Below are 25293 nucleotides of genomic sequence, written 5' to 3' on the forward strand. Positions count from 1 at the left end.
GGTTAGTGACCGCAACCCAGCGACATACAAGCTGTCTGAAGCACATAGCGGCGACAAGCAGCCACCTCACTCTGGGCCCGGGCTTTGGGGCTCCGGGCGGGCCCGGCCCCTCCGCGCCGTCGCTATGGCAACGGCGCCATCTTGGGTGGCTCTGCGTTGCTACGCGCCCGGGACGCGCCGCGCGCAGTGCGCAGGCGCGGAGGGGCCGAGGTGTCGGTTGCGGCGCGCGGGGCGTCGGCGGCGGGAAGATGGACGAGTTCCAGTCCGGGGAGGAGGTAACGGGGCGGGGGGTGTCACGGAGGGTGTCTGTCTGACCCGTCCCCAGCCCGCGGGGTGCCCGGGGGTGGGTCAGCTGTGTGTGCCGAAGGAAGGTCCGGGGAGGCAGCTGTAGGCGGGACACTGCTCTCTCTGCACCCCCTGAGGGAGACACGAAGTTGGCCAGATCGGGGGTCGTTTTCTTCATTGTGCTACGTGACTGTCGGGCAAGTGTTGCTCCTGCAGAGGGGCGGTTTTTTCCGAGCTGTGATGATTCGCTGCGTTGCTCTCCCGCAGCTGCGTTGTGGCGTGGGGAGACAATAGCGAAGCGGTGTCAGGGGGGAAGGTGTGTCGGGCTTGTGCTGTGCTGAAAGCCTTGTCCCGAGTGCAGGGCCTGGCCTGCCTTACACAGGGAGAGATGTTTTTAAAAACCAGATAATTAACATATTTGAACATCATTCTTACGGCTGTTCTCAGAAATGTCTCCAGAATTAAATTTAATGCTGCTTTGCAGTTTGTTTGGGTTTTTTTTCCCCTGGGAACGCCCCTTTTAAACAAGGCGTTGGAAACGTGAAAGTCTGCTTTTAATGTGCCAGAAGGGTAGTGCAGGGCAATCACACAGCTCCTGATTTTTTTTCCCCTTTATTTTTAATTTAAAAAGTTGTTTTATAATCTTACAAACGGATGGAATAGTGTTGTGTTATTAAGCAACTTAGAGCATGCGAACTACAGAGCTGGGTGTCAGGACATTTATGTTCCATTATTTCATATATCTAAATCCATTTATGCTCTCATCCCAAAAAAGGGATAGGTTCAAGAAGTAATAAAAACTTTAGAACCAAATTCTTACATGCATGTGTGGCTCTTTGCACTGGGTTAAATACAAGGGTGCACCTTAAATGTGAGCACCTGTAAAATCCAGTACCATGAAAACAAATGAGGCCTATTAAAATCAAATCAAAGTCAATAAGCTGAAAATAAAAGCCAATTTTCCACATCATATACAACCCTTTAAAAATAGGGAAGCGTGTGAGGAAGTTGGTGCCTCTGCGTAGTTACAGAAAAGGCATTGTCTGCACATCTCCCAGCATGTGCTGTTTCTTCTCCCAGCACACTTGGCTGCTTGCATCTCTCTGAGGGTTGCGTGTCATTGCAGCTGACTGGACTGTTCTCCTTCTGACCAGAAGTTTATGAAAGTAATGTTGAAGTCTCCCGAGTGGGTGTAACTATGTCCTGCCTGCACACCCGAGTTGTGCTGTTACATGTGCTGGCTGGCTGGAGAAGCTGATAGACCTCCGAATGAAAACTCAGTCAATGTATGCTTGATTAGCTTAATTTTGAAATCCTTATTCAGTCTTCTGAAATTAATTAGTTTGCTGCTGTGTGTGTTTCTGTTGGCTGATTCCTTTCTTCTGGTTCATGAGGTGAGGCTGGGAGGTGCCGTGTGGGATCCTGGTGGTTGGGCTGCCCCTGGCAGCACCTTGTTTTAACCACCTGATGTGAGAGGCAATAATGGCTGAGGGACTGAAACGGAAAAACACACTAACCCTAGAAGAAAAGAGGAAGTAGTGTTAAGATTAGTAAAATGTTGGGGCCTTCTCTGTCACCTTTCCTGGTGCTACTCCTTGGAGCTGGAGAGAAGGCTGAAGGTGGTGGTGGGAAGTCCCACAACCTACATTTCCCCTTTGGTTTCCAAGGGGTAGTTTTCTTTTTGTCCCCAGCTGAGCTTGTTGTGACAGCTTTTCCTTGAGCTGTGAATTCATATTTTGTCCAGGTCGGTGCCCTGGTGACATCAGTTTCATTTACCTATAGGCTGTGTCTGCACACTGAGGTTCTCTCTGCAACCCTGCTCAGTGAACTGGGGATATTAATGCATATTGTAAAATGAGAATATACATGTACAGAAGTGCTATGCATATTGTTTTAAAGTACTTTCAAATTAAAATGGAAAACTTGGATTCAAAAGGGCAGCCAATATTATTTTTTCTCTTACTTTTCATTACTTTGCTAAGAATGCTAACTTGGGTGGTTTCAGGGAGCTCCAGAGTATGTGTCAACAAATAAAGGAAGACTCAGTATCTTTGGATTTGCAAGAAATCTGACAAGGATAAATTAAACTTCTAGTGCATGTTCTTATTAACCAGTCTTGAGCTCTGTAAACAGAAGAATGTATACACTAATTATTTAAAACTCTACTTTTTTTGTAGACTACCTTTGTTGTTGATGAAGTTAGTAGCATCATTAAAGAGGTAAGCTAAAATTTTCATTCTCTTGGTGTGAACATATAGTATGTTATATGCTATGTGCTAAAAAGCATTCAAGAAAATCTGATAGATTTCTAGATAAGTGACTATCAAAGTATAGATAATGGTTGATTTAACCCATGTGTATACTTTAGGTGGAAATGATACCCAGCCTCAGTTATGATATGTATTCGAAATCCAGAAGATAATAGAAATAATTTCATATGCTCCTCTCTGCTTGCAGTGTATCCCTGTTAAAATTTCTAGGGGGATGTTGTATGCTAAGTCCTATAGAGGTTGATTTTATGTTTCAGTAATATAGAGAGGGTTTCATAGGCTATCTGCACATGCATGTTACTGTGTTCTTTGAGATGCTTTTCCTCTGAAATGAGGGGTTTTTTTTTGTTTGAAATGATTAAGCTGTCCTTGTTGCTAAGAAACATCAATTTCCTGTCTAGAAAATTTCCAGAGAGATTTGTTTTGTATCCAGAATTCCTCATGTAGACTAGACTAGTGCAATTTTTTTCTTGTTGCAAACCAGCTATTTTGTTCAGGCCCTGTAAATTGAATATGTATGCTTTAATACATCCTCCTGTCTCTTCTGAATCTGAAATAATCTTGTGGTTGTTCTTTAAACAGTTTCTGTGGGGAAAAAATGTAACTATGAAAAACACACAACTTTAATATACTTTTTTTGTATCGTAAAGGGGAAACTTATCATAAGTAAAAAGGATTATTTAGCTGAAGGCTGCTGCTCTGTTAGTAGCCAGCAACTGCATGTGTCTTTTGTTGTGATTTGGGTTTTTTTCCCCAAAAAATTATTCTACTGAAAGTTCATTTCTGTAGAAGGTTATGTGAATAAGCCATTGTTGTGTGCATTTTTTCAGTCTCTTCAGGACTGTTTAAGTGCAAGACCCTTTTCATGACTGTGGCTTCAATACATGGGAGTAGGAATTACAAATAAAGAATAAAAATATCAGAAAATGAAGAGAGGATGGAACCCATGGTAATTCCCCCTATACCTGTCTCAGACTCTGACCCACGAGGTTTTTTTAAGAATTGAAAATATTTCCAACAATCAGTATGGACAAGAAGTATTTAGGATTTTTTCTGTGGATATGGAGTCTCCTCTTTAGTGCTCTGTGGGATAGTGGCTGCCTCCCAGATTGATGACAGCACAGCTGATTTTACATGTTTGTCACCACCAGGCCATAGAAAGTGCGATCGGTGGCAATGCCTACCAGCACAGCAAAGTGAACCAGTGGACAACAATTGTGGTGGAACAAACGCTGAGTCAGCTCACAAAGCTGGGGAAGCCATTCAAGTATATTGGTGAGCTCAGCTTTCTCTTCTGCTAAAGCTGGTAACAGTCAAGTGCACTGATGAATACAGGGTGGGGTGAATATCTTGGCAAAAATAATGTCTGCCAACTAATCATAAGCCTGTGTGTGTGTGTGTGTATGTACTGTGCTAGCAACAATGTAGCTAATGTTAATTAATGCAAGCATTATATTAATAAAAGCTTCTCCACTGACTAACAGTGACCTGTGTGATTATGCAAAAGAATGGTGCTGGGCTACATACAGCAAGCTCTTGCTTCTGGGACAACTCCAGTGATGGTAAGAAACACAACTGTTGGATTTTTCAGCTTGCAATTTTAATGCTAGCCCCATTGAGACTAAGCAGCATACTTTTCTTTTTTTCCAAGTGCTGTACTTTTTGGGGTAACAGCACAGAGTTTGGTGTTTTTTCCATTTGGCTGTGATGCTAACTGTCATGTATAGGAAATGCCTAGCTGTTGTGAAAACTTCATCTTAAGATTCTTAATGTAAGCAATTACAAACATGCATATAGGGATATGCATTTCATAACTGTAGCTTTTTTCTCTCTCTGATGTCCTTTTTTTGTATTTGTAGGAACCTGCACTGTGAGATGGGAAAATAAGACTATGTACTGCATTGTCAGTGCCTTTGGACTTGCAATATAATTGCCTCGGAATAATTCGTACTCCTTTTTTCTACTCCAGCACTTGATTCCATCTCTACTCAAACTGTGAATACACTGAACAACTTCTGGGTTTAATGTACTTTTTAAGTAACCTTTTAAAAGTGTAGAAATGTGAAAACATGCTGTTACGTGGTTTTGTATTTAGTATCATACCAGTGTTGCCACACTGTCTTAACACTTCAATAACTTCTCTTCAAGGTGCTAATACTGAAGTCTGCTGCAGTGTAAACACTTTCTCTGAATTTCTTTTTTAAGACCAATATAAATGAGACACCAACTTTCCTACTTTGTACTTTTGGTTAGCATTAAATTATTGAAATTCATAACCATTGGTGTGATTAATTGAAACCTAACTCATTATTTACAAAAAAATCATATTCCAATTATTTTAATTCTGTTCAAGGGAGTTCAGATACATGTCATTAATCAAGGGTCTTCACAATTTTGCCAGTCACTACAAAATTGAAGAAAATGAGATCATGTTTTCCAGAAATGAACTTGACTGCATTTTTCAAATCTGTTTAATCTGATTGTATGGTATTTAGGTCACAGAACTGTAACAAAAAAATAACTCTTCATTGAACAAAAGTAAGATGTATATCACATTCTAGGAGTGCTCAGCTATACATGGGTAATCATTCTCTACTGCAGCCAACTGAACAGGTCTTAAACTTACCTTCTGCATTGATACTGCTGATAGTGTGATGTGTTCTGATCGTTAATGAAACATGATCCTTTCTGCAAGGGAGGAAAATCTGCCTCAAGGCAATGTAACTGAATAACTTACGAGTAAGTCTCCTGCCTTCTAGAGTAAAGTTGCAGAGGAATAACAGGTAAAACAAGTTTTCAGCAGAGGATTGGATAAGGTTTCCTTTGTGAGCTAATTAAAGAAATGGAAGCATGTTATGAACTTCAAACTGCCTCTGTGTACTGCTGTGCTGCTTTTATAAGCAGTAGCTCACTGCTAAGTCAAGTTGGAAGAATTACTTACAAAACAAGGATGGGAGAGTGTTCCTGGGCTGAGTATTCACAGTCTGAGTGACCTGTATTTGCTTCTATTAAGCCCTGTCAAATGTTTTCAGAATCTAGCTATTAACTAAAGCTGTTCAGATTGAGATGACAGCTGATACAACAGTATGTTTCTGTTACCTGGAAAGAGGTAATACAGAAAATCAAATTACAGTAGAAGATTTATTAGCACAGAGCTCTACTGAGCATATCCAAACAGACTGCAGAAAACGCTGTCAGTAGGGCAAAAAGGTTGTCTTCCCTAAACACCTCCATTCTTCTACCATGTCTTTGTGAGTGCTGCAGGGCTATACAGCATGTATACACCCTACTCTGAGGAGTAGGTACCTTCTATTTCTGTAGCAGAGAGTTTTAGCATGTGTTTTACTAGAAACAATACAGAGTATTCTGTGTCAGAAATTATACAATACTTGTAAAAAAAAAAAAATTAAACCAGGATAGATTGCATTAAGTGCTTCAAATAGTCACCAGGGCAAGAGAAACTGGTCACAAAGGGAATAAATCTTTGATCTCTGAATTGCTAAGGAAATCTTTTATATGCATGGCTGGGTACTATATCTCCTTTCCATCAACATGCCAGAATAATGGTGGTACTGTAGCATCTACCCAGCTATTTATTTGTAGTTAAAATAAATAGTTGTTGCACTTTGAGTCAGTATTTACTTCTAGATATTCTTGGCTTCTTGGTCAAGCCACTTAAACTTTCTTTGTCCTTCATGTTAATAGTAGCAAACCTTTGGGTTTGTGTTGTTGGTTTTTTTTCCGTTTGTTGGTTCACTCATGCTGAACTGCAGAAACAAACACCTCTGAGATGCTTGTCAGTGTAAAAGCTGTATGGGAGGAAAAAACCCTGTTGCATTAACACACAAGGTGTGCTGCAGAAAGGAGGTAGAGTTCTACAGGTTGTTTTGCATGCAAGCAATAACCAGTGCTTGCAACGTAACAGAGATTGGAGTTTTGGGGGGTATTTGTTCCCCCCACTCCCCAACACTGAATTAAGATAGGGCTTTTCTGTAAAATACTACAGAGGTGTATTATAGTCTTGCTGTTGTTCACTTACTGATTTTTTTAAATCTTAATAATCTAACCTTACTTTTTCAAAGACTGCTGGCCAGCTCACCTCAATGCTGAAATAGAACATTAGAGTGATTTGCTGGCAAAGTCCGTAATTAATTTGCTGTAAAAAAACAACACAACAACAACAAAAAAAAAAACAAAACCCCACAATCTGTGAGCTGGAGTCGTCAGGAAGGTAATTATAAACTCAGTCTCTGTTTCAATCAGAGGCATATCAGTGGAGGGGGAGGGAGGTCATAATTTACTGTGACTGTCATAGATGAGTCTGTCCTGTCTGCCACATTTAACTGAAACCTAAAGAAAATTACTTCAGAATTGACTGCTGCTGGTAAGGAAGCCCTGACATGTCTGATGCTAAAGCAGGAGTAAGCTGAGTAGCCATTTGTGCAGAGATGTTTACAGCCAGTTTATTCAGCACATGAGATTTCAGTCTCTCCTCAAATTTGAACAGGGAAGGGCATCACTCCAATTGGAGGGTGACAGGCTGATAATTTTTGCAGCCTACCAGCTGTGAGGAGATTCTTGAAAGATCATAGAAGCTTGAAGATCATAAAAGCATAGAATCATTTAGGTTGGAGAAGATCTTGAAGATCATCAGCATCTTCACTGTCTCTAAACCTCTTTTCAACAGAGGCCAGTGGGTTGATGGTGGGGCAGCCCTTGCTGAGTGTGCTGAGAGGTTGCATCACTGCAGGGGAACTTAGAGCCTGGCTGGCAGGAAGGCAGCTGGCACTGATTCCGGGGTGAATGTTTTACTGCCAGCATGAGCACAGCAGGCTGTGCAAAGCCACTGTGAAGCCATTTGGGAATGCCAATTCCCCTTTGTAAACTGGCTGGTGTAGTTCTTAGGAAAATTAGCAACCTGTTCTTCCTCCTTCCAAGACCAGGCAGGGTAATGAAAAAAAAACCAACACAAAAAGGTTAATCCATGCTGACACAGGCTCCTGGATACTATCCTTATACAATTAACCAAGTTTAAATATGCATAAGAAAATACACATCTACTGAAAAGATGTGTAATATAAAAGTGGTAAAGTCAGTTATTCACTAGAAGGAAAATAAAACCAAGATACAATGTAAATATATAAAATTTTATTATGAACATATTTAACAATGATTACGCACATGAAGTCTTCCGAGAACTCAATATCCAACTTTTGCTTTAAGTAAAATATTTTTTCCTTCATATTTCATATAGCATTTAGTTTTCTGATACAAATGGATAATTTGCTGTCAATTGACACAACTGCTAAACACAGAATATTTAACACATCCTCATGCACACTTCCTCAAAGCAGCATTTAATTACAGCTTCTCATTAAACAGAGCATTTATCTTACACGTTTTTATACCATTTTGGTACACAATTTTTCCATATTTTCATTTTACATATTTACAAACTTCTAAAAAAAAGTTTTACAGTAATGCAAAGGTTATTACTGGCATAAGCAAAAGGAAACGGGGTAAAAGTTAGTTGACTGGATACAAAGTTGTCTTTTGGCTCAAAGAAAGACAGCAGATCAAAGTCTTTTCTAGCTAGAACCATCCTTCCACTTTACCTCAGTATTAGTTCCACTGATCTGTTGCACTGGCTATTCCTTCTGAGTGTTGAGCCTTATCCTTCCTGTTGCCAGTCCTAGGAAAGTTTCCAACCAATTTACTAAAAAAAATGGTTGCCATGAATGGCTCACAGCCAGTGATTACTGATTTCTTGAAAGACCCTCTTGATCATTGTGTACATGGAATTCTTGCAGTTATGTAAAGATGACATCCCCTTTAGAGCAGGAACTCTGCATACTTTTCTCATTTCATACAGCTCCACTAGTGATGAAAATAATTAATTACTTTTGCAGTAATGAAAGGAAAGCCAGGCTAGTTTCTTATCCAGATTGTTTCACCCTTAGGTTACAATACTTGACTCAGAGGTGAATTTATGCTGCCTAATCCCAATCCAGATTGTAATATTCCTCAAATACCATCTCTGCTTTTCACTTGTGGCAGTAAAAGTGACATTGAGATTTCTGCCTAGCAAAACTACTTCCTCATCTGTTTCACTGCTTTTGCCTTCTTCCTGTGTATTAAATTTGATGTGACAGTCCTTCAACCAAGCTTCCCTTTACACTCTGGCACTTCTGAAATATAAAACGATTTTGCATGGCAAACACTGCTTAAATATAAACTCTAAAAATTAACATGGAAACTATTTGTTCACTATTTTTGTAGTGAGATAACTTATATTAAGTACATATTTCTCATTCTTGGCTTTCCTGTTTCCACTTGGTATGTAGTGATGCAGAAAAGTTTATGCAGACAAAATGGCAAGGGAAATGGGCTTAGAACAGTTTAGGAGAAAATAATAATGGAAGGTTAAATAACCAATATTTTCTTTAGTTAATTACATCCCAAAGCATGACACTGTTTTTGAGGGCTAACTGTAACAACCAGTTCAGACTGTGACAAGAAACATTACTATACTTTGCAAATTGGTCAAATAAAACACTGATGTTTTCAGAACAATTTAGAACAATGCAACAGTATCACAGCCAAAAAGATCTGAATAGATAAGGATCATGTAAATATCAATTTTTTAAAGCTCTAATTCCTGTACCCACTGTTACTCCAGTAGAAGTTGAAAGGATTTATGGTACACAACAGATGCCTACTTGGTTCCCAAGTCTGACTTTGCAAGTTCAGCTGTGAGCAGCAAGAGAGTCAATCGTGGAATGGTACAAATTACTCTGTTCTTTTGGGATACAGAGCTCATCTTCCACACTTGTTAAAAAAAAGTCTACAAGGAAGTGCTGAAGGTACAGCTCACTACAGTTCACTGGAAAAAATAATAAACAAAAAACCCCACAAAAAACCCAACAAACCACCACTACCTTGAAATACTTCTTTAATGCTTTCCTGTATGTTCTTCTAAACTAACACTAATTAATTAAAAAATGAAAGGAAGAAACCTTCCCCTCCTCCACAGCAGTTTCCTTGTTTTAGCCATATAATAATACTTTGGCTTTTAACAAATAAATGATCCCTGGCACAGAAAGGTTTAAATTTCAAATACCCTCAAGAAATTCACAGCTCAACATAACGTGAGACAAGTTTTCTTGCTTGCACACTCAGGGTATCTTAGCTCACTTGTATTTAGCAGAGCACTGGTTTAATCTGAACTAACCTATGACAGCAAGATGCAATCACATGAAGCAGTTTCCTTGGTCCTCTCTGAGCTAACTGCTGTCTTGTGACATCTCCCCTTCACGAGCTGGAATGGCTACTCGGAGATAACTGCAACAGGAAAGGTTGCTGCACCAAAGCAGAAGATATCTATGTTTTCCCCAGTATGACTCAGTAAGTCTAGTAGGACTTCATTTCACTCTGTCAAAGTAGTTCAATGCTAAGCACAATTCCCTAGTATAAGCCAGCACCATTTTCTGTCTAATGCACTAACAGTGCTTTTGAAAGTCTTTTCTACAGCAGCAGGGGAGAAATTTTACAGGAGCAAATCACAGTTATGGATCCATGAAAAACAAAAAAGATATTTTCAGACAGGTCAACTACCTTGAAGGAAAAGTAGTTAGAGAAAAACCGCTTTCACTTAAATAAAGAACAGAACAATGGTGTAGGAAAAAAACAACTTTTAAATACAGAAGCAGCAGCATTGTAGTAGGAATACTTCATTCCCATATAACTCCATTCCAGCAGAGACTGGAATACAGATCATCACAAACTGCACTAGTAAAAGTTTTGATCAGTAGAGGTGGTGACAGTGGTATGAGAGAAGCTGAACTATGCACAGAACATGTTCAAAGGTTTGCTCTCATGCACATTCAATGCATGAGCAACCACGGTCATTTCTAGGATGTAGTTTAACTATTAATACAATTTAAGGAAAAATTCTGATGTAGAAAAAGCCTCTAAAAATGAAATGCTTGAAAATTTTAAATTCTCGTGAAACTTGCATACTGTATTCTCTGTAACAATCTCCTCCAGCATACAAAAACCCCAAAAAGAGTACTGGCTTCCTTCTCAGAGTTGTTGCTGCCTAAACCTTACCATTTGAAAGGGCTGTTTAAAAGAACAAAACACAACACAAAACAAACACTTCTGTTGGCAAAGCAGGTTATGAGAAACATATCATACAAATAATTTTGCTCCACTGAACCTATTTTGGCTCACTAGATCTTGACTATGCACATTTACAAATCTGGTAAACTCACTTAAATTAATATTAAAAATGGTCTTAAGTCTGTATCACTTCTTCATATGAAGAACGGAAAGCTTGTTTTCTTGCATTAAAAAAAGAAAACCCTAAACCACTTCATTCCCTGCCTCCAGCTCAAAAGACTAAGGTAGGAAATTGAAAGGGAAATGAGGCACTTCGTACAGCAGTGGACAACATACAAAGGAGCCAACACAAATGCAACAGATGAATGCCAATATGCTGTACATAATCCTCAAATAAAAAACAAACCCAAAATAAACAAGGATCAAGGAAGCAATTTTCAAATCACTATATAATCAGTGACACTTTCAAGTGGAAATATTTTCATCCACAGACATCGTGCTATCAGGCATTTTATAAGACTGGTAAACATTGGTTTCTGAAGATTTCACTGCAAGCTTTTCAAGCATTCTTTTTTTCAGTTTTAGCTTTGTAAACAGAAACAGAAGTAGGATGTCTTTCCTGGGAGTCGGTGTTCAGATGACAGCAGACTGTAAGGAAGCCAAAGAAGTTGTCCATGTAGGAAAACTTCAAAATTGGTTTAATTCCAGCTGAACAAGTCTGTCTACATCAAAATCAATCACTGTCCGATTCTTCTTTATACTTGGCTCGAATAGCTTGGCCATTCTGAAGAGGCATTTCTTCATAGTCACTCCTGTGAAACAGATACTTCTTAAAAATCCTGAACACAGTGTTCAGATAGGAAGTTAAAAATAAACAGAAAAGTTCTAAACTACACTGAGGCATCAAACTGTTATTTGGGTAAGGTGGTATGTTTCCCTTCCTTGTTGGAGACATGAACAATATATATGTGACTTCTCTCCAGAGGATGATGCACAGTAGAAGTTATTCCAGTAACTACAAGCCACCTTTCACAAGGATTAGTACAGAAGCAAGTTGGTACTACCACTACTCATCTAGCTAAACAAAGGCAAGCTATCTCAGACAATGCAGATAGCTAGTCTAGCACAAACTTGTTCAGGTTCCTTACTGTTGTAGCCACTCCAGTGTCCTTGGTAGGATGTGAAAACATCAAGGGCAGATAATGAGTTTGCTCAGTGCCTAGCACAGAGACACCTGACCTGCATGGGTTTTAAGTGTTGCTGTAATTCTCATATTACATAACGCACACAAGTCCAGGAAGTTTTGCTGTATTTGATTATTCCTATTTCAGTAAGTGACGGCATCTTTGCTAACTCCCCTGACTCCTGCAATCCTTCCCAGTTTAGAAGGAAGTTCTTTCCTTTCATGTCTCTTGCTGCCTTCACTCCATGACCTACCAGCATCCTAATCCTTTCTTACTTGTTTGTATCAGTGCCATGACAATCCCTTTTAGAAACCAAAAAAAAATAAATAATAAAATAACATGCATTCACATTGTGTTTCTGTTTCAGAATAAGGCTGTGCTTGTGTTAGACTGAATACTTTCACTAAAATCCTACAAAGCCTTCACTTAATGAGTATGGAAAAGAACATTACAAAAAAATGACACACCAGAAGTAACTCTCCATTGCTATTTTATAATCTTACCCATAAATCACATCGTCATCTGAATCATTCAGCATAGAAAAAGCAGGATTGTCTTTCAACTGTGATTCTGGAAAATACAAGTAGGGATTAATTCAGCACATTAAATACAGAAATCTGGCTGTATTTCTAATCCAACACTGAAGCAAGAGATTCAACAACTTCCAAGACCATAATGATTACCATTTTAAAAAACTATATCCAAACAGAAATTCCCTCTTTTAAATTCTTCACCATTCAGCCACAACATCATGGTATTCTTAAGAGTTAAGGAGATAACATAATTATCTCATCTTATTTTTAGATATACTCTCCACGTTACATAAGTAGATTTCTCCCCTTGTGCAGTTTCCTATGTAACATTATTTCAACCTGCACATAGGAGTAATTAAGCCATATTTCATTAATCATTATTCAAAAGTTCATTAACTTCTTGGTTATTTCTAAGCTACAAATATAGTAGACCAAAGCTGTAATCTCTGTATGTGAGTCAATGATTAGCCAGTTTACATCTTTGTAATAGGTGAGAGAAAGCCTTGTACCTTCATGGTGCCATGAAGGAAACAGATACTTTCCATTGGCTGTTTATGACAATTCCCTCTACCTTATTTAAGGCCTCCACTTCTTGAATAATCTGGGCTACTTAGCCACAGTTCTTAATTATATACAAGTAAAATTAAATCCAGCAATTTGCCATAAATATTTTTTTTTCCTAACATATATTTACTTCCTTCTATAAACTAATACTTCTTGCAAATGAACAGCAAGTTTTTAACTTAATCCTCATCCAGCCATTTGTCTTGTTTGATGGAAATAGAGCATTTTTCTGCAACAGTTCCATCCATCTCAACTCTAGAGAAAGGACCAGCTCCACTATTTAGTGCCTTCCCCCTGCACAACTCTCAGCATGCAAGATGTGGTTGGACAGGGTGCCAGGTAACCTCATCCAGGCTCCCTTTCTGATTAAAGGTTGGACCAGATGATGTTTCCATGTCCCGTCCAACCTGGGCTGTTTTATGGTTTTACATTTTAAATGTAATTCTTGAAGAGGAGAATACACTCTGTATAAATATGTATTTTAAACAGTCTTTTCTCTGTTAGAGAGTGGTAATGCTTTATAATCATCATGTGAGCCAGATTACACCCTCTACATAAGAATGCAAAAACAGAAGTGCCACTGATTCAGTCCTTTATCTCACTCTACATGGGCTCCATGCAACCCTCTCCCCATAGCAAGTTCCCAAAAATTTCCCCATGTTAGAAAGCAGCTTAACTCCTATTTCTTCAGTTTGCCAGCATGCAATATATTAACCTCATTGTTAGAACAAAGTACAAATCAAGTATTGTTGCTCCTTAAGGACTGTCTGAGTCAGAGCAAAAGTTAGTGCATTACATGCAAACATCACATTGACTATAGGCTTGATCTAAATGCCAAAGAATTCAAGACTAGGTAACCAGTTGTATCCATGTTATGTAAGCCTTCATACTTCCGGTAATAATTTGCTTAGAACCAGTGCAGCTTCAGCTTATGTTAACTCAAAGCAAATTGAAATAGTTAACAAGACAGCCAAAACGTAGAGATGTTAGACAGTATCTGCTAATATGGCAGCTCTTGTTCTGTAAGTTTGCCAGATAATTGCTTACACTTACCATATAGTGCATTCTTTGAAGGGGAATACACGAAGGCTAATGTGTAGAGATAAAAGTTCAATAAACCATAAAATGATAAGAATTCTGCTGGTAGTAATAGTCAAGGATATTGCTCAGTGTAGTTCCATACATAATAACTTTGGAAACAGGACCCAAACCATACACAAGCTGTTTCAATTGAAAGAATGTTTACTTCACTGAAGTTGGAGAGCATGAATGGCTAAACAAAACAGCATGCTTGAGACATTTTGGAGTAAAGCTCCCACCAAAGACAAAGCTTTAACACAATTAACATTTGCTCACATAAGGTCTACTCTTGAGTGGTGGAGTGCATGGTAAATTGAGTAACAGTGCTAAAAGAAAGGCAAGGGAGGTGTTCAGGTGGGTTTGTGTTGGTTTTGTGTATTTTTTAAAAAGTTATCGCTTGGCACAGTGATTGAGAAGGAAGGAAAAAGGATTAACTATAGATAGAACTCTGAGGATGGCTTCTTGCCATCATTTTGGGATGATATTAAAGGCTTTATCTACTGTTTTCTACTAGCTCCCAAAACATATAGAATTTCATCAGTCACTGGAGCAGTTGAAGTCACACAGGCACTTTCAGAAAGCAGAATGAACGAGAATCTCATGGTTCAGGTCCAGAAACAACAGTTTGTGTCCTCTTGCCAACAGACATCAGAAATAGTCTCTGTCAAGTCACTTTAACTCTCTGCTATGACCTCTTCCACATGCAGACTTAGACCAATACACCAGTGCATTTTCAGTGACTTCTAAGCTGTTAATTTCTCATATATTTTGGTACACTCCATGCCAACTGATAGGTATAGAGCAAACTAAATTCAAGCAGCAAATACAGCCAAACTTGTCACAATAACTTGTTAAAATTACTTGAATGAATGCATATCTAGGTCTTCACCAAATGCAGTTGTGATTTATGTGATGTAAAAAAATTAGACTGAAACTGTTTCAGCTCATCTTTACAAACAGCCACTGTAAAATGCTGACATGAAACCTTTATCAAACTGCACTGAACTTCAAAAGCCCACCTAGAAGTCAAAGGTCTCAGTCATAGAACCATAAAATCATATAATTGTTTTGGTTGGAAAAGACCGCTAAGATCATGAAGCCCAACCATTAACTTAGCACTGCCAAGTCCACCACTAAACCATGTCCCTCAGTACAGAATTTTTAAGTACCTTCTGCATGAAAACAGATTAACATTCCTAATTAAGCAGTACCACAACATAAGGATATAATTCTGATAATGAGTCGACAGCTCGGCAACAAAGTTGTCCTGTAGAACTTGTGCTCCAAAGCGCAGGTAGAGTATAACAATGCTGTGGAAAAAGGTTAAAGCATGTAAGTGTACTGTGTCTTTAAGCCACAAATTTGAAATGGTAGCTTGATAGAAGACTGTATGAGAAAATAAATATGTTAATATGCTGACCATATATTTTAAGACTCATTTGCTTTCATAGTTCTAACTTAAGAATTAATCTTTTGTGACTAAAAGTCAGCAGTCAACTGAGTAAAGCAAAAAACAGCTCCCATGTTCTACCTCTCTCAGATTTCATCCACTACAGACAACCTAAGAGTCAACAGTAATTCAAAGTAACTGCTTGGAGTGGGGGAGACAGATATTAACAATAATCTAATAAATTAATTCTGAACTTCTGCTTTTAGTAAGTGAAGCTCACACAACTCCAAAATAAGTGAGCGATGCACTACAGACCACTCAGCAGCACAGAAAACATCTCTGCTAAGTGAGCCTCTAAATCCTTCAATGTATTGCTGTGGTAATGGAAATAACATAAAGTTAGCTCTAAAAACCTCAAGAAAGGTTAAAAAATTCAGAAATGCTTGCCATAATAATAATATAAAAATACATTCCTCAGTTTCACTGACAGTTTTATTATCACCCAATGGTATTCAAAGCCCTGAATAAAAGGTTATAAAAGTTAGTCCTGAGAAATAGACTTTGAAAACTCTTACCTAATGACAAGCACTACAAATGTTAATGCAGTCAAGAATTTTAACCTGAGATCTGAAAAAGATTGAGAAAAGTTATTAGCAAATTTACATGTACATCTAGGTGAAGCAAGTCTGTCTGGGGAGGAGTCAAAATAAATTCTCCTTACCAACATAAGGCATGTTACGAAGTTCTGAGCATGCCCTCACTATCAGGAACAAAAGGTAGAGAATGTATGTTGTTGCCACCACAAGGAAGAAGATTTTCATTCCCTACAAGAAGAGTGTTAGTTTTTATTATTTAAAGAGATTTGGTCTATTCCTTCTTTCCTCAGTGGAAATCATTGTTTCCCAAAGCACAAAATAGAACAGTCCATTTATTCAGTAAAAGTAGGCACATGAAAGGAAGTACAAAGCATGGACAGCTATACATCAAGGTAGGTTTTCAGGAAATTCAATACATCAAGGTAGGTTTTCAGGATATTCAAAGAGAGGATGCTTAATGGAAGCCATAATTTTGTTCATTAAGTTCACAGTGAGCTGAATTGCATTGATTTTCTAGAAAAACAGCTCCTGAGAATAAAAGGACCTGTGTAAATCAGTTCTTCCTTTACAACAAAAAATTCTTAAATTGACTAGGACAGAGGATCTTGACAGGAGTAAAAATGTGCAAAACTGATTTAGTAAGAGGATTAAATTTTTTTTTTTCAATCCCAACAGTCACAAGTCTGTTACTAAAAGTGTGGTGTTGGCGTCTTCAGATTTGCCAGACAATTTATTCTTCTCATTGGGATGGAACTCAATATGGCTTATGCATGATCTAATGCAAAATTAAAAGTATCCTAGACAGAATAAGACCATCCAACCAGCATTTGCTATTTTCTAAATTGTGTTATGGATTTTAATATAAGAACAAGCCCCACCTACTTTTATCGCCTAACTCCACCTGACAATTTAACAGCAGGAACAGGCTGCCCAGGGAAGCTCTGGATGCCCCATCCCTGCAAGTGCTCAAGGCCAGGTTGGATGGGGCTCTGAGCAACCTGATCTAGTGGGAGGTGTCCCTGCCCATACCGGGGGGTTGGAACTAGATGATCTTTCTGGTCCTTTCCAACCCAAACCATTCTATGATTCTATGATAAGAAAACATTTCTGACTTACCTGGAAATTGCCTGTGTCAACCCTGTATTGATATGTAGGATCATGTACTTCATTAACACTAGAGAAGATTGAAAATGAGTAAATTGAGTTTTTGTAATGGTACACCATTACAAAAGGCAAGGCCAAAATAGCCATACTGACCAAGAAACCCACTAAGAAAATGTTCAAGTCACTACATAGGGCTTTTAACTAAAGGTTTTGGCTGTATAAATGTATGCATTGATTCAAGTGGGGTCATGAGGACTTACAGTACATTACATTCTCCTTCCCAAAACCATTTTTGAAAGAATATAGAAGATTTAAGTTCAGATTTAATGTCTAATCTCCCCACTTATTTTTTTGAAATATGTCTAATCTTGTAAATTCCTACAAGCCTTCAGGATTCTGTGTTTAAATGTTATCCTTGTTGAAAAGAATTATACTTAAGAAGTAACTGTGGCATAAACCCTTCCCTCATTTGCAACTCTGCAAACAGGACTTTAGCACAAGCACTTCCCACCACTCTGCTGCTTTCAGCAACATCCAACGGCGTGGAGAAGGTAAGAAGGTATCTTCCTTCTGAGAAATAAATCAAGAGGCAAGCACTTGAGACTAAAATGGTTTAGAAACTACAAATGTACCAAAACTGAAAGTTTTCTGTGTGGGGAATAATGACACTTTTATGTTAACACAACACCTTGGAAAAAACAAAACAAACAACAAAAAACACCCCAAACTAAAACACTAAACCAAGCAGAAGAACTGAGTTTTGAGGAGAGACGCAGAGCTTGACTAAGCAGTGTCAATACCAATCATGCAGGTTACATAGCTGAGAAAGCTTGGTCAAGCTGTGTAATAGTTAACTACAGAGAAACTGCTGCTTCAAATACTAAGAGCTAATTAAGCTACAGTGCCAGAGGGAGCACTGTAGGGAGCCATAACATATTGACAAAGGAATGATTTCTAGATTTCACTCTGATTTATAAAATTAGGTACTACTGAGACAATCCGTGGGGAATTCTGTTTTCAAATCAGTCACTATTTGCAAAACAGAAAGATGGAAGATTTTTAACTCCATTCCTATATCACAATTAGAGCATTAAGAAGAAGACAGATACCACTAATTATAGACAAACTTCTAATTCTTGAACACTCTTGGCTTGTTACTTTTGCTCTAAATTTTAAAGTACTTACGTTTGCCATATTCCCAGTGTAACAGAGGCCAGCCACAATAGTCCAACAATAAAGAATTTGGGCAGATAGAAAGTTAAGCACTTCCTTTCCCCCTGTTGAGAAAGTAATAGTGTGGTAAAGGAGAGAACACATTTGAGATTTATTTAATTCTTGATAGAGTAAAATAACTAACATTCTTTGATTCATTCAACATGAACTAGATTAAGAGGCTTGCCTTCTGTATTTTTAACTTGCACAGGTGATTACAGGAGACATAAAATTGTATCATTTGTGTCAATAAGATGCAGTAGGTTTGGAGCATCCTGTTTGTAAGGTACCACATATTTCACTGATACTGCAAATAGTGGAATATGCTCTATAATTCATATTTACCTTATGCAGTAGTTCAAAGTGGTTAAAAAATAATCAACCACTATATACAAAAACCACTATATACAAGCAAGAACAAAGTATAATGACATAATTCTGAAGACTGTCTTGCAACAGAGTGGAAGGACATGGGAGTTCTTGGAGAGGGTCCAGAGAAGGGCCACAAAGACAATCAGAGGGCTGGAGCACCTCTCCTACAAGGACAGGTTGAGAGAGTTGGGGCTGTTCAGCTTGGAGAAAAGAAGGCTCCAGGGAGACTTTATAGCAGCCTTCCAGTACCTGAAGGGGCTACAGGAAAGCTAGGGAAGGGCTTTTTATGAGGGCAGTGAGAGGACAAGGGTAATGGATCAAAACTGGAAGATAGGAGATTTAGATTAGATACTAGGAAGAAATTCTTTATTGTGAGGGTGGTGAGACACTGGAACAGGTTGCCCAGAGAAGTTGTGGATGCCCCAACCCTGGAAGCATTCAAGACCAGATGAAATGGGGCTTTGAGCAACCTGGTCTAGTGGGAGGTGTCCCTGCCCATGCAGGAGCATGACACTAGAGGATCTTCAAGGTCCCTTCCAACTCAAACTATTCTACGGTTCTGTGAGTATATCTTTTGTAAAAATTTGGTTTAATATTTGTCACCTTTCTTGAGTACTGGAAAAACAAGTACTCTCTTCTCAGTAAGTAGCAGATAATGTTGCACCCTCACCTGTACTCTTATACCATGGTAGACACAAAGCCAGAATAACAAGAGTGCACACAGAAACAGTGACTGGAATAGATCATCCAGCATTCCAGGAAACCAGCTGTTCACCAGAAAGGAAAGGGGGAAAAATGGATCTAGAAAAAAGTAAGAAAAAAAGGTTAAACTCGGGGAAAAAGCACAATCTTTTCCATAATGAAAAGTAAAAGCAGAATGTATTTCAGAGGAATGAAAACCTCTGGATTTTTCAAATTACATCAGTAAATGGAATTGAAGTTTGCTGTATCTTAATTTACAAAGAAAATGGTGCTTCCAGCAGCAATCCTCTGTGCTTTAGAAATAATCTGAAATGGTCACCAACACTTCTAGAAGATTTCAGGTTTTATTAGACTTTCTATTAAACCACTGTTCTTGGTGATGATCTAAAAAATTATCACAGAATGACTAAAAGCTGAATATTCTTTTGGTACTGCTAGAGAGCACTAGATTATGTTGTGGTTTATTCAACTAAAATAGCCGCCATTTTTAACAAAAGTGTGAGTATCTGAAAAATGAAGAAGCCTCAGCAGACAAACGCAGCAATTGCATTTATTTATACGTTGCTGAGAGGTTCAGTATGGTTGCAGTTACTTACTCTACTTAAACCTTTAAAGAAATAAAGCTGACATTCACATGACTGGAAAAAATTAAATCCACCTACTCCTTATGTTCTTGAATTTGATACACTTTTAAAAGGTTGTTGTTTTTTTTTAAAAAGAGTTTTCTAAAGCCTTTTAAACAGCTGCTTTTAAGTTCAAGGTCATATTTAATTTTGCCTTCTCTTTCACTTTTATTTTTTCTTTTTTTGTTTAAAAGGAGCTTTTCTAAAATTTCCATGATACAAGTACCATTGTAAAGTAGCAGCAGGGGAAGGAGGGTGGACATCCATTTCTGTTCAATACCCCAGTCTCTCATGGAGAATTTCCGCAGGGAATGTGCAAACAGACACTATAAAATAACAACAAAAATTTGAAGGAAGTAATTCAGCCTTAACATTTTAGCAGAGTAAAGAGATAACACAACACATTGCAAATGCTACTTTGCAAGGTCTTTGCCACTAAGAAAACAGGAGCCACATCTCCAAGCTTCTACTTCTGCTTCACAGAATCATAGAACTATTCAGGTTGGAAAAGACCCTTGGGATCACAGAGTCCAACCATCATCCCTACTCTACAAAGTTCTCCCATAAACCATATTAACCAACATCTCATCCAAACGACCCTTAAACACACTCAGGGATGGTGACTCAACCACCTCTCTGGGCAGCCTATTCCAGTGCCTATCCACTCTTTCTGTGAAAAATTTTTTCTTGATGTCTAGTCTACCGCTGCCCTGTTGCAGCTTGAAGCCATTCCCTCTCGTTCTGTCGCCAATTACCTGTGACAAGAGACCAGCACCAACCTCTCTACAGTGACCTTTCAGGTAGTTGCAGAGACTGATGAGGTCTCCTCTCAGCCTCCTCTTCCTCAAACTAAACATTCCCAGCTCCTTCAAGTATAAGATTTATTCTCTAGGCCCTTCACTAGCTTCATTATCTTCCTCTGTACTTTTTATTTTTTTTTGCTGGCTTACCCCAATGCAAATTTATTAAGCTCTCAAGCAAATTGAGAAGGAAACCAGCTTGTGCTGCACAAATCAACAATGTGTGAAAAAAATGTTGCCTAATAACTGGTCACACACTACCAACAACTTCCACTTAAAAAGACCCTTGGGATCACAGAGTCCAACCATCATCCCTACTCTACAAAGTTCTCCCATAAACCATATTAACCAACATCTCATCCAAACGACCCTTAAACACACTCAGGGATGGTGACTCAACCACCTCTCTGGGCAGCCTATTCCAGTGCCTATCCACTCTTTCTGTGAAAAATTTTTTCTTGATGTCTAGTCTAACGCTGCCCTGTTGCAGCTTGAAGCCATTCCCTCTCGTTCTGTCGCCAATTACCTGTGACAAGAGACCAGCACCAACCTCTCTACAGTGACCTTTCAGGTAGTTGTAGAGACTGATAAGGTCTCCTCTCAGCCTCCTCTTCCTCAAACTAAACATTCCCAGCTCCTTCAAGCATAAGATTTATTCTCTAGGCCCTTCACTAGCTTCATTATCTTCCTCTGTACTTTTTATTTTTTTTTGCTGGCTTACCCCAATGCAAATTTATTAAGCTCTCAAGCAAATTGAGAAGGAAACCAGCTTGTGCTGCACAAATCAACAATGTGTGAAAAAAATGTTGCCTAATAACTGGTCACACACTACCAACAACTTCCACTTAAACTAACTTTTAAAAAGCAGATTCCACATCACATTCACAGTTACCTTCTCAGTTGCATCATCTATGTAAGGAAAACACTATGCAAGTGTTCAATGCTTTGTCCTTACTTGTCCTTTGTTCAATACAGTGTCCTCACTCTGAAAATTCTGCATCTTACATTTTATGTTGTGGGGGTTTTTTTCCCAAACACTGCTTTTCTAGGGGCCAAAACAGGTTGGAGGGGAAAAATAATCTAAATCATAGTATAATTTAGGTTGTCTGCAGGTCATCTGGTCCATCCCCACACCCAAGGCTGCAATGATTTTTAAGTTAGATCAAAGTCACACTCAACTGAGTTTTGCTTATTTTCCAAGCTGGTAAGCCCACACTTTGGACATCCTACTGCAATGTCTGAGCCTTGCATTACAATATTTTTTTTTTTCCCAGCATCTAATCATAATTTCCTTTCTGTTCAATTCAAAAACAGCATTTGGAAGAACAAGTTTTCTCATCTTATTTTCTTAATTTCCCTTCAATACTACTTGTAAAAACATAAAAGCAGCAACTTCATCAGTATTTTAGAAACATTTTCTACACACATTCAGTGATATCTCTACTGCTCAGGATTAAGTTACTAAACACAGCACTACAGAGCAGTGTTATCAGCTGCCTATATAACATACTCCAGAAAAACTGAAACAAAATCTTACCGTGACCATAAAAGTAAGAACTACAAAGACAAATCGGAACCATATTTCCACTTGTGAAAAAGCTGGATTGTAGGTCTTCCACTACAAGGAAACAGAAGGAAAATAGCCCAGTGAACAATGTTTTGATGGGGTACACAAGACACCAATAAGTAGCACTTTCTGTAGATACTGTAAAGTTATCTGGCTTTTCAAATGTATAGGTGTAACTAAATGCCACCATGTCGCCATGGAAAGACAAAGACAAATTCATACCCATAAGACTTCCTGAAGAAAAGATAACCTAACATCCTTGCATCTCTTCTGCCCTGCCACTTTGTAACATACTCACTGTGCTGTCTTATGTTAAAGTGCTTCTCAGCACAAAAAGGATACTCTTCATGTACTTCAATTGTACTTTCATTCAAAGTTTTAATACAAATAATTTCGTAAATCCTGTATGTTCTTCTTTATTACCAAGTTCAGATTCATAAATTGATTATGAAGAGGCTGATAATGTACAGTCATGTTTCCTGTCATGGGTTAGTTTTCTTAAAGCTTATTCTCTTGCTTCAAAAGTTAAAAAATAAAATGAAATAAGGGAAGAATAAATGAGATAACCAAAAATAAATAACGTTTCTGTAAGTTAAGGAGGAAAGGCTCCTTCTAATCCTTTAATTATTAGCGCACAAATATTAATTACAATGTGTCAGTTTGCATGAACTCTGCTCTGTTGACAATTTATCTCACACCTGGCATGCTTCTCAGTTCAGGTCACTTTTGAAATGTAAAATCCCTGGTATAACATACGCTCTGCCCATCTAAGCAAGAAGCTTTACACCCTTCAATGTATTAGAGCTGTCAGCCTCTGTCGTGTTGTTTTAAACCATAAATGGAAAGTGAAAATTATAAGTGAAGAATCACATCATATAAAAAGCTGTCTATAATTTCAACTGAGATCACCATAAACTGTTGTAATAAAGAAATAAAATGGCAAATTTTGTTGCAGGGAAAAGCAAGGCTTTGGCTTTTTTGGTTTTGCACACAAGTCTACCTTGAAGGCAGCCTACAAAGCAAGATACTAAACTGTACATTATAAATGCTCCAGTAGCTCTTCCTGTTTGAAATCTGGAACTAAGCCAAGAGTTTCTGACTTTGGCTTTTTTTTCCCCTTAGAGCTTATTTTTAATTATGTGCTTTATACACTAGAATATTACAAATAATAATATTCAGGAAGTACATTTAGTATATGATTTACAGTAAGATTTTTGCTTGACACCAGCTCTGACATACCAAATGCTGCACAGGGGTAGAATGTACCGTAGTAACCTGTAGTACAGATTTGGTTTAGTTCCATTTTCTCCCAATGCAAATGTTTCTAAATTTTTCTGGAGCAAATCAGCACACACTGATGATGTAACTCTTTTGTAAGCAATCTTTAGAACAACGAACCGAGTTAGTTATTTCACTAAGCATTATTGTATTAGTCTGCTTAATTTATCTGAATAAACATTTTTCTCTTCCTCATATGGACAGTAAAAAAAAAATATTATTTTTTTTAATTTTGTTTAATCTCTCTAGCCCACACTTTTGTCAAGTCTGGAAAAATCACACTAATTCAGATACACCTCCTGCCTGGAAAGGTGGAAAAAAATCATGCTTTAGAGAGGCAACATCCCTACAAGCAAATGTAGAAAACTGGATGTACTAGTCTAGCTTGCCTTCTGCTAAAAATATTTCCCAGGAATTGGACTAAACTTACTTGTTCCAGAAAAGAGCAACAGCAGGTCTGAAAGATAAACCTTTCCTTACAGAGTTAAAAAAAATGGGTCTAGACCCTTATTAACAGTGAATGTTGTAGTAATTCTGACATTAGTAGTGATAGAAAAATTAATTATGATGCACCTTTATCTTCAAAAACGAGGGAACTTTTTTATTACAGTAAAAGCAGACTTCTGCAGCATCAGTAATTAAAGAGATTTCTTTTGCTAGTAGAAAATTTTATACTTACTGTGAAAGTAATATTCTGAATGTCTGTTAACTTGTTTCGATCTTCAAAGCTAACAAATATGTTGTACTGAGTGTAGTTCAGGTAGCCAAGGTGAGCAACAATGATTTCACTGCATTTCTGTGAACACATACAGTGAAGAATAGTATGTAAGAGCCTTCAATTTATTACAGAATACACAGTTAGTAGAGGTTGGAGAATTTGTTTCTAATTGATACTGATATTATATGCCTTACCAATCTTGATGAGTCAGAATAAAACTCAAACAAGACCCACAGATATCAGTCAAAGCAGAAGAAACTGATAAAGTCAGTTAGGAGAATCAAAGGTTGAACTAATAAACAAGGCTGGATTTTCACGTAAGCTGGTGAAAGCAACTCCTTGCAGCACCAGCACCAGGAAGAATCTCAGTAGCTCTGTCAAAACTTTAGCTATGCCCTTCCTAAAGGACTTGAATCTGGAGAAGTTGTTTCAGATGTGTCTCAGCTTAAACATTTCAGTGAGAAATTATACTAGAAACTCAAAACCTTAAACATTTATAGGCAGGTGGCAAGAAATTTGGTTTCAGAACACAGATGCCAGCTGATTTCACCCAGACTCTCAGCTGGGTGTCAGAGGGGAGTTTTCTCTCCTCTGGAGCACTATATCCTGTCTTCTACTACAATATTCCTTTCCTCAGTATCTGTTTAGGTGACTAACCAGGACACAGTGCTTTGATGGCAGAGAGCTAGTTCAACAAGTAAGAGGGTTCTTTAAAGGGTAACAGACACAAGCCATAGAAGTAAATAGAAAAAGATTAATAAGTAGGTACCTTGCTCAGCATTATTAGCTAGGTTGCAATTATAAATAAAACTATACTCCAGTGTCTTGCCTGAGACACACTTAACATAGATATATTATTCTCATTTGCAATTTAATGCAACCTGCACAAAACTA

The 25293-nt window shown here is 38.1% G+C and overlaps 2 protein-coding genes across 3 annotated transcripts in view; one reads left to right on the top strand and one right to left on the bottom strand.

Moving 5' to 3' along the window:
• The first annotated feature begins 201 nt into the window (after window positions 1-201).
• DYNLT1 (dynein, light chain, Tctex-type 1) lies at window positions 202-4831 on the top strand. 2 transcript variants are annotated; one of them, XM_009998534.1, is made up of 5 exons: window positions 202-275; window positions 2463-2504; window positions 3707-3830; window positions 4040-4117; window positions 4415-4831. In XM_009998534.1, exons 1-5 carry the CDS (start codon window positions 249-251, stop codon window positions 4483-4485), a joined length of 342 nt encoding a protein of 113 aa, XP_009996836.1. In that variant the 5' UTR covers window positions 202-248; the 3' UTR covers window positions 4486-4831. The 2 variants fall into 2 exon arrangements, with proteins under 2 accessions (XP_009996836.1, XP_009996837.1); XM_009998535.1 differs by lacking the exon at window positions 2463-2504 and having other exon boundaries at window positions 249-275.
• Window positions 4832-11409: 6578 nt separating this feature from the next.
• Window positions 11410-25293, bottom strand: part of TMEM181 (transmembrane protein 181) — a 49549-nt gene continuing 35665 nt past the window's right edge. Inside the window, exons 6-17 of the mRNA XM_009998557.1 lie at window positions 24361-24477; window positions 22374-22454; window positions 20263-20362; window positions 19382-19512; window positions 18313-18404; window positions 17140-17197; window positions 16149-16251; window positions 16003-16054; window positions 15265-15347; window positions 14011-14100; window positions 12364-12430; window positions 11410-11488 (exon numbers count right to left, since the gene is read on the bottom strand). Coding sequence (XP_009996859.1) covers window positions 11410-11488; window positions 12364-12430; window positions 14011-14100; window positions 15265-15347; window positions 16003-16054; window positions 16149-16251; window positions 17140-17197; window positions 18313-18404; window positions 19382-19512; window positions 20263-20362; window positions 22374-22454; window positions 24361-24477 — 1053 coding nt within the window. The remainder of the gene's footprint in view (window positions 11489-12363; window positions 12431-14010; window positions 14101-15264; window positions 15348-16002; window positions 16055-16148; window positions 16252-17139; window positions 17198-18312; window positions 18405-19381; window positions 19513-20262; window positions 20363-22373; window positions 22455-24360; window positions 24478-25293) is intronic.

Source organism: Chaetura pelagica, unplaced genomic scaffold (genome assembly GCF_000747805.2).
Source record: "Chaetura pelagica isolate M959 unplaced genomic scaffold, ChaPel_1.0 scaffold455, whole genome shotgun sequence".
Taxonomy (NCBI): domain Eukaryota; kingdom Metazoa; phylum Chordata; class Aves; order Apodiformes; family Apodidae; genus Chaetura; species Chaetura pelagica.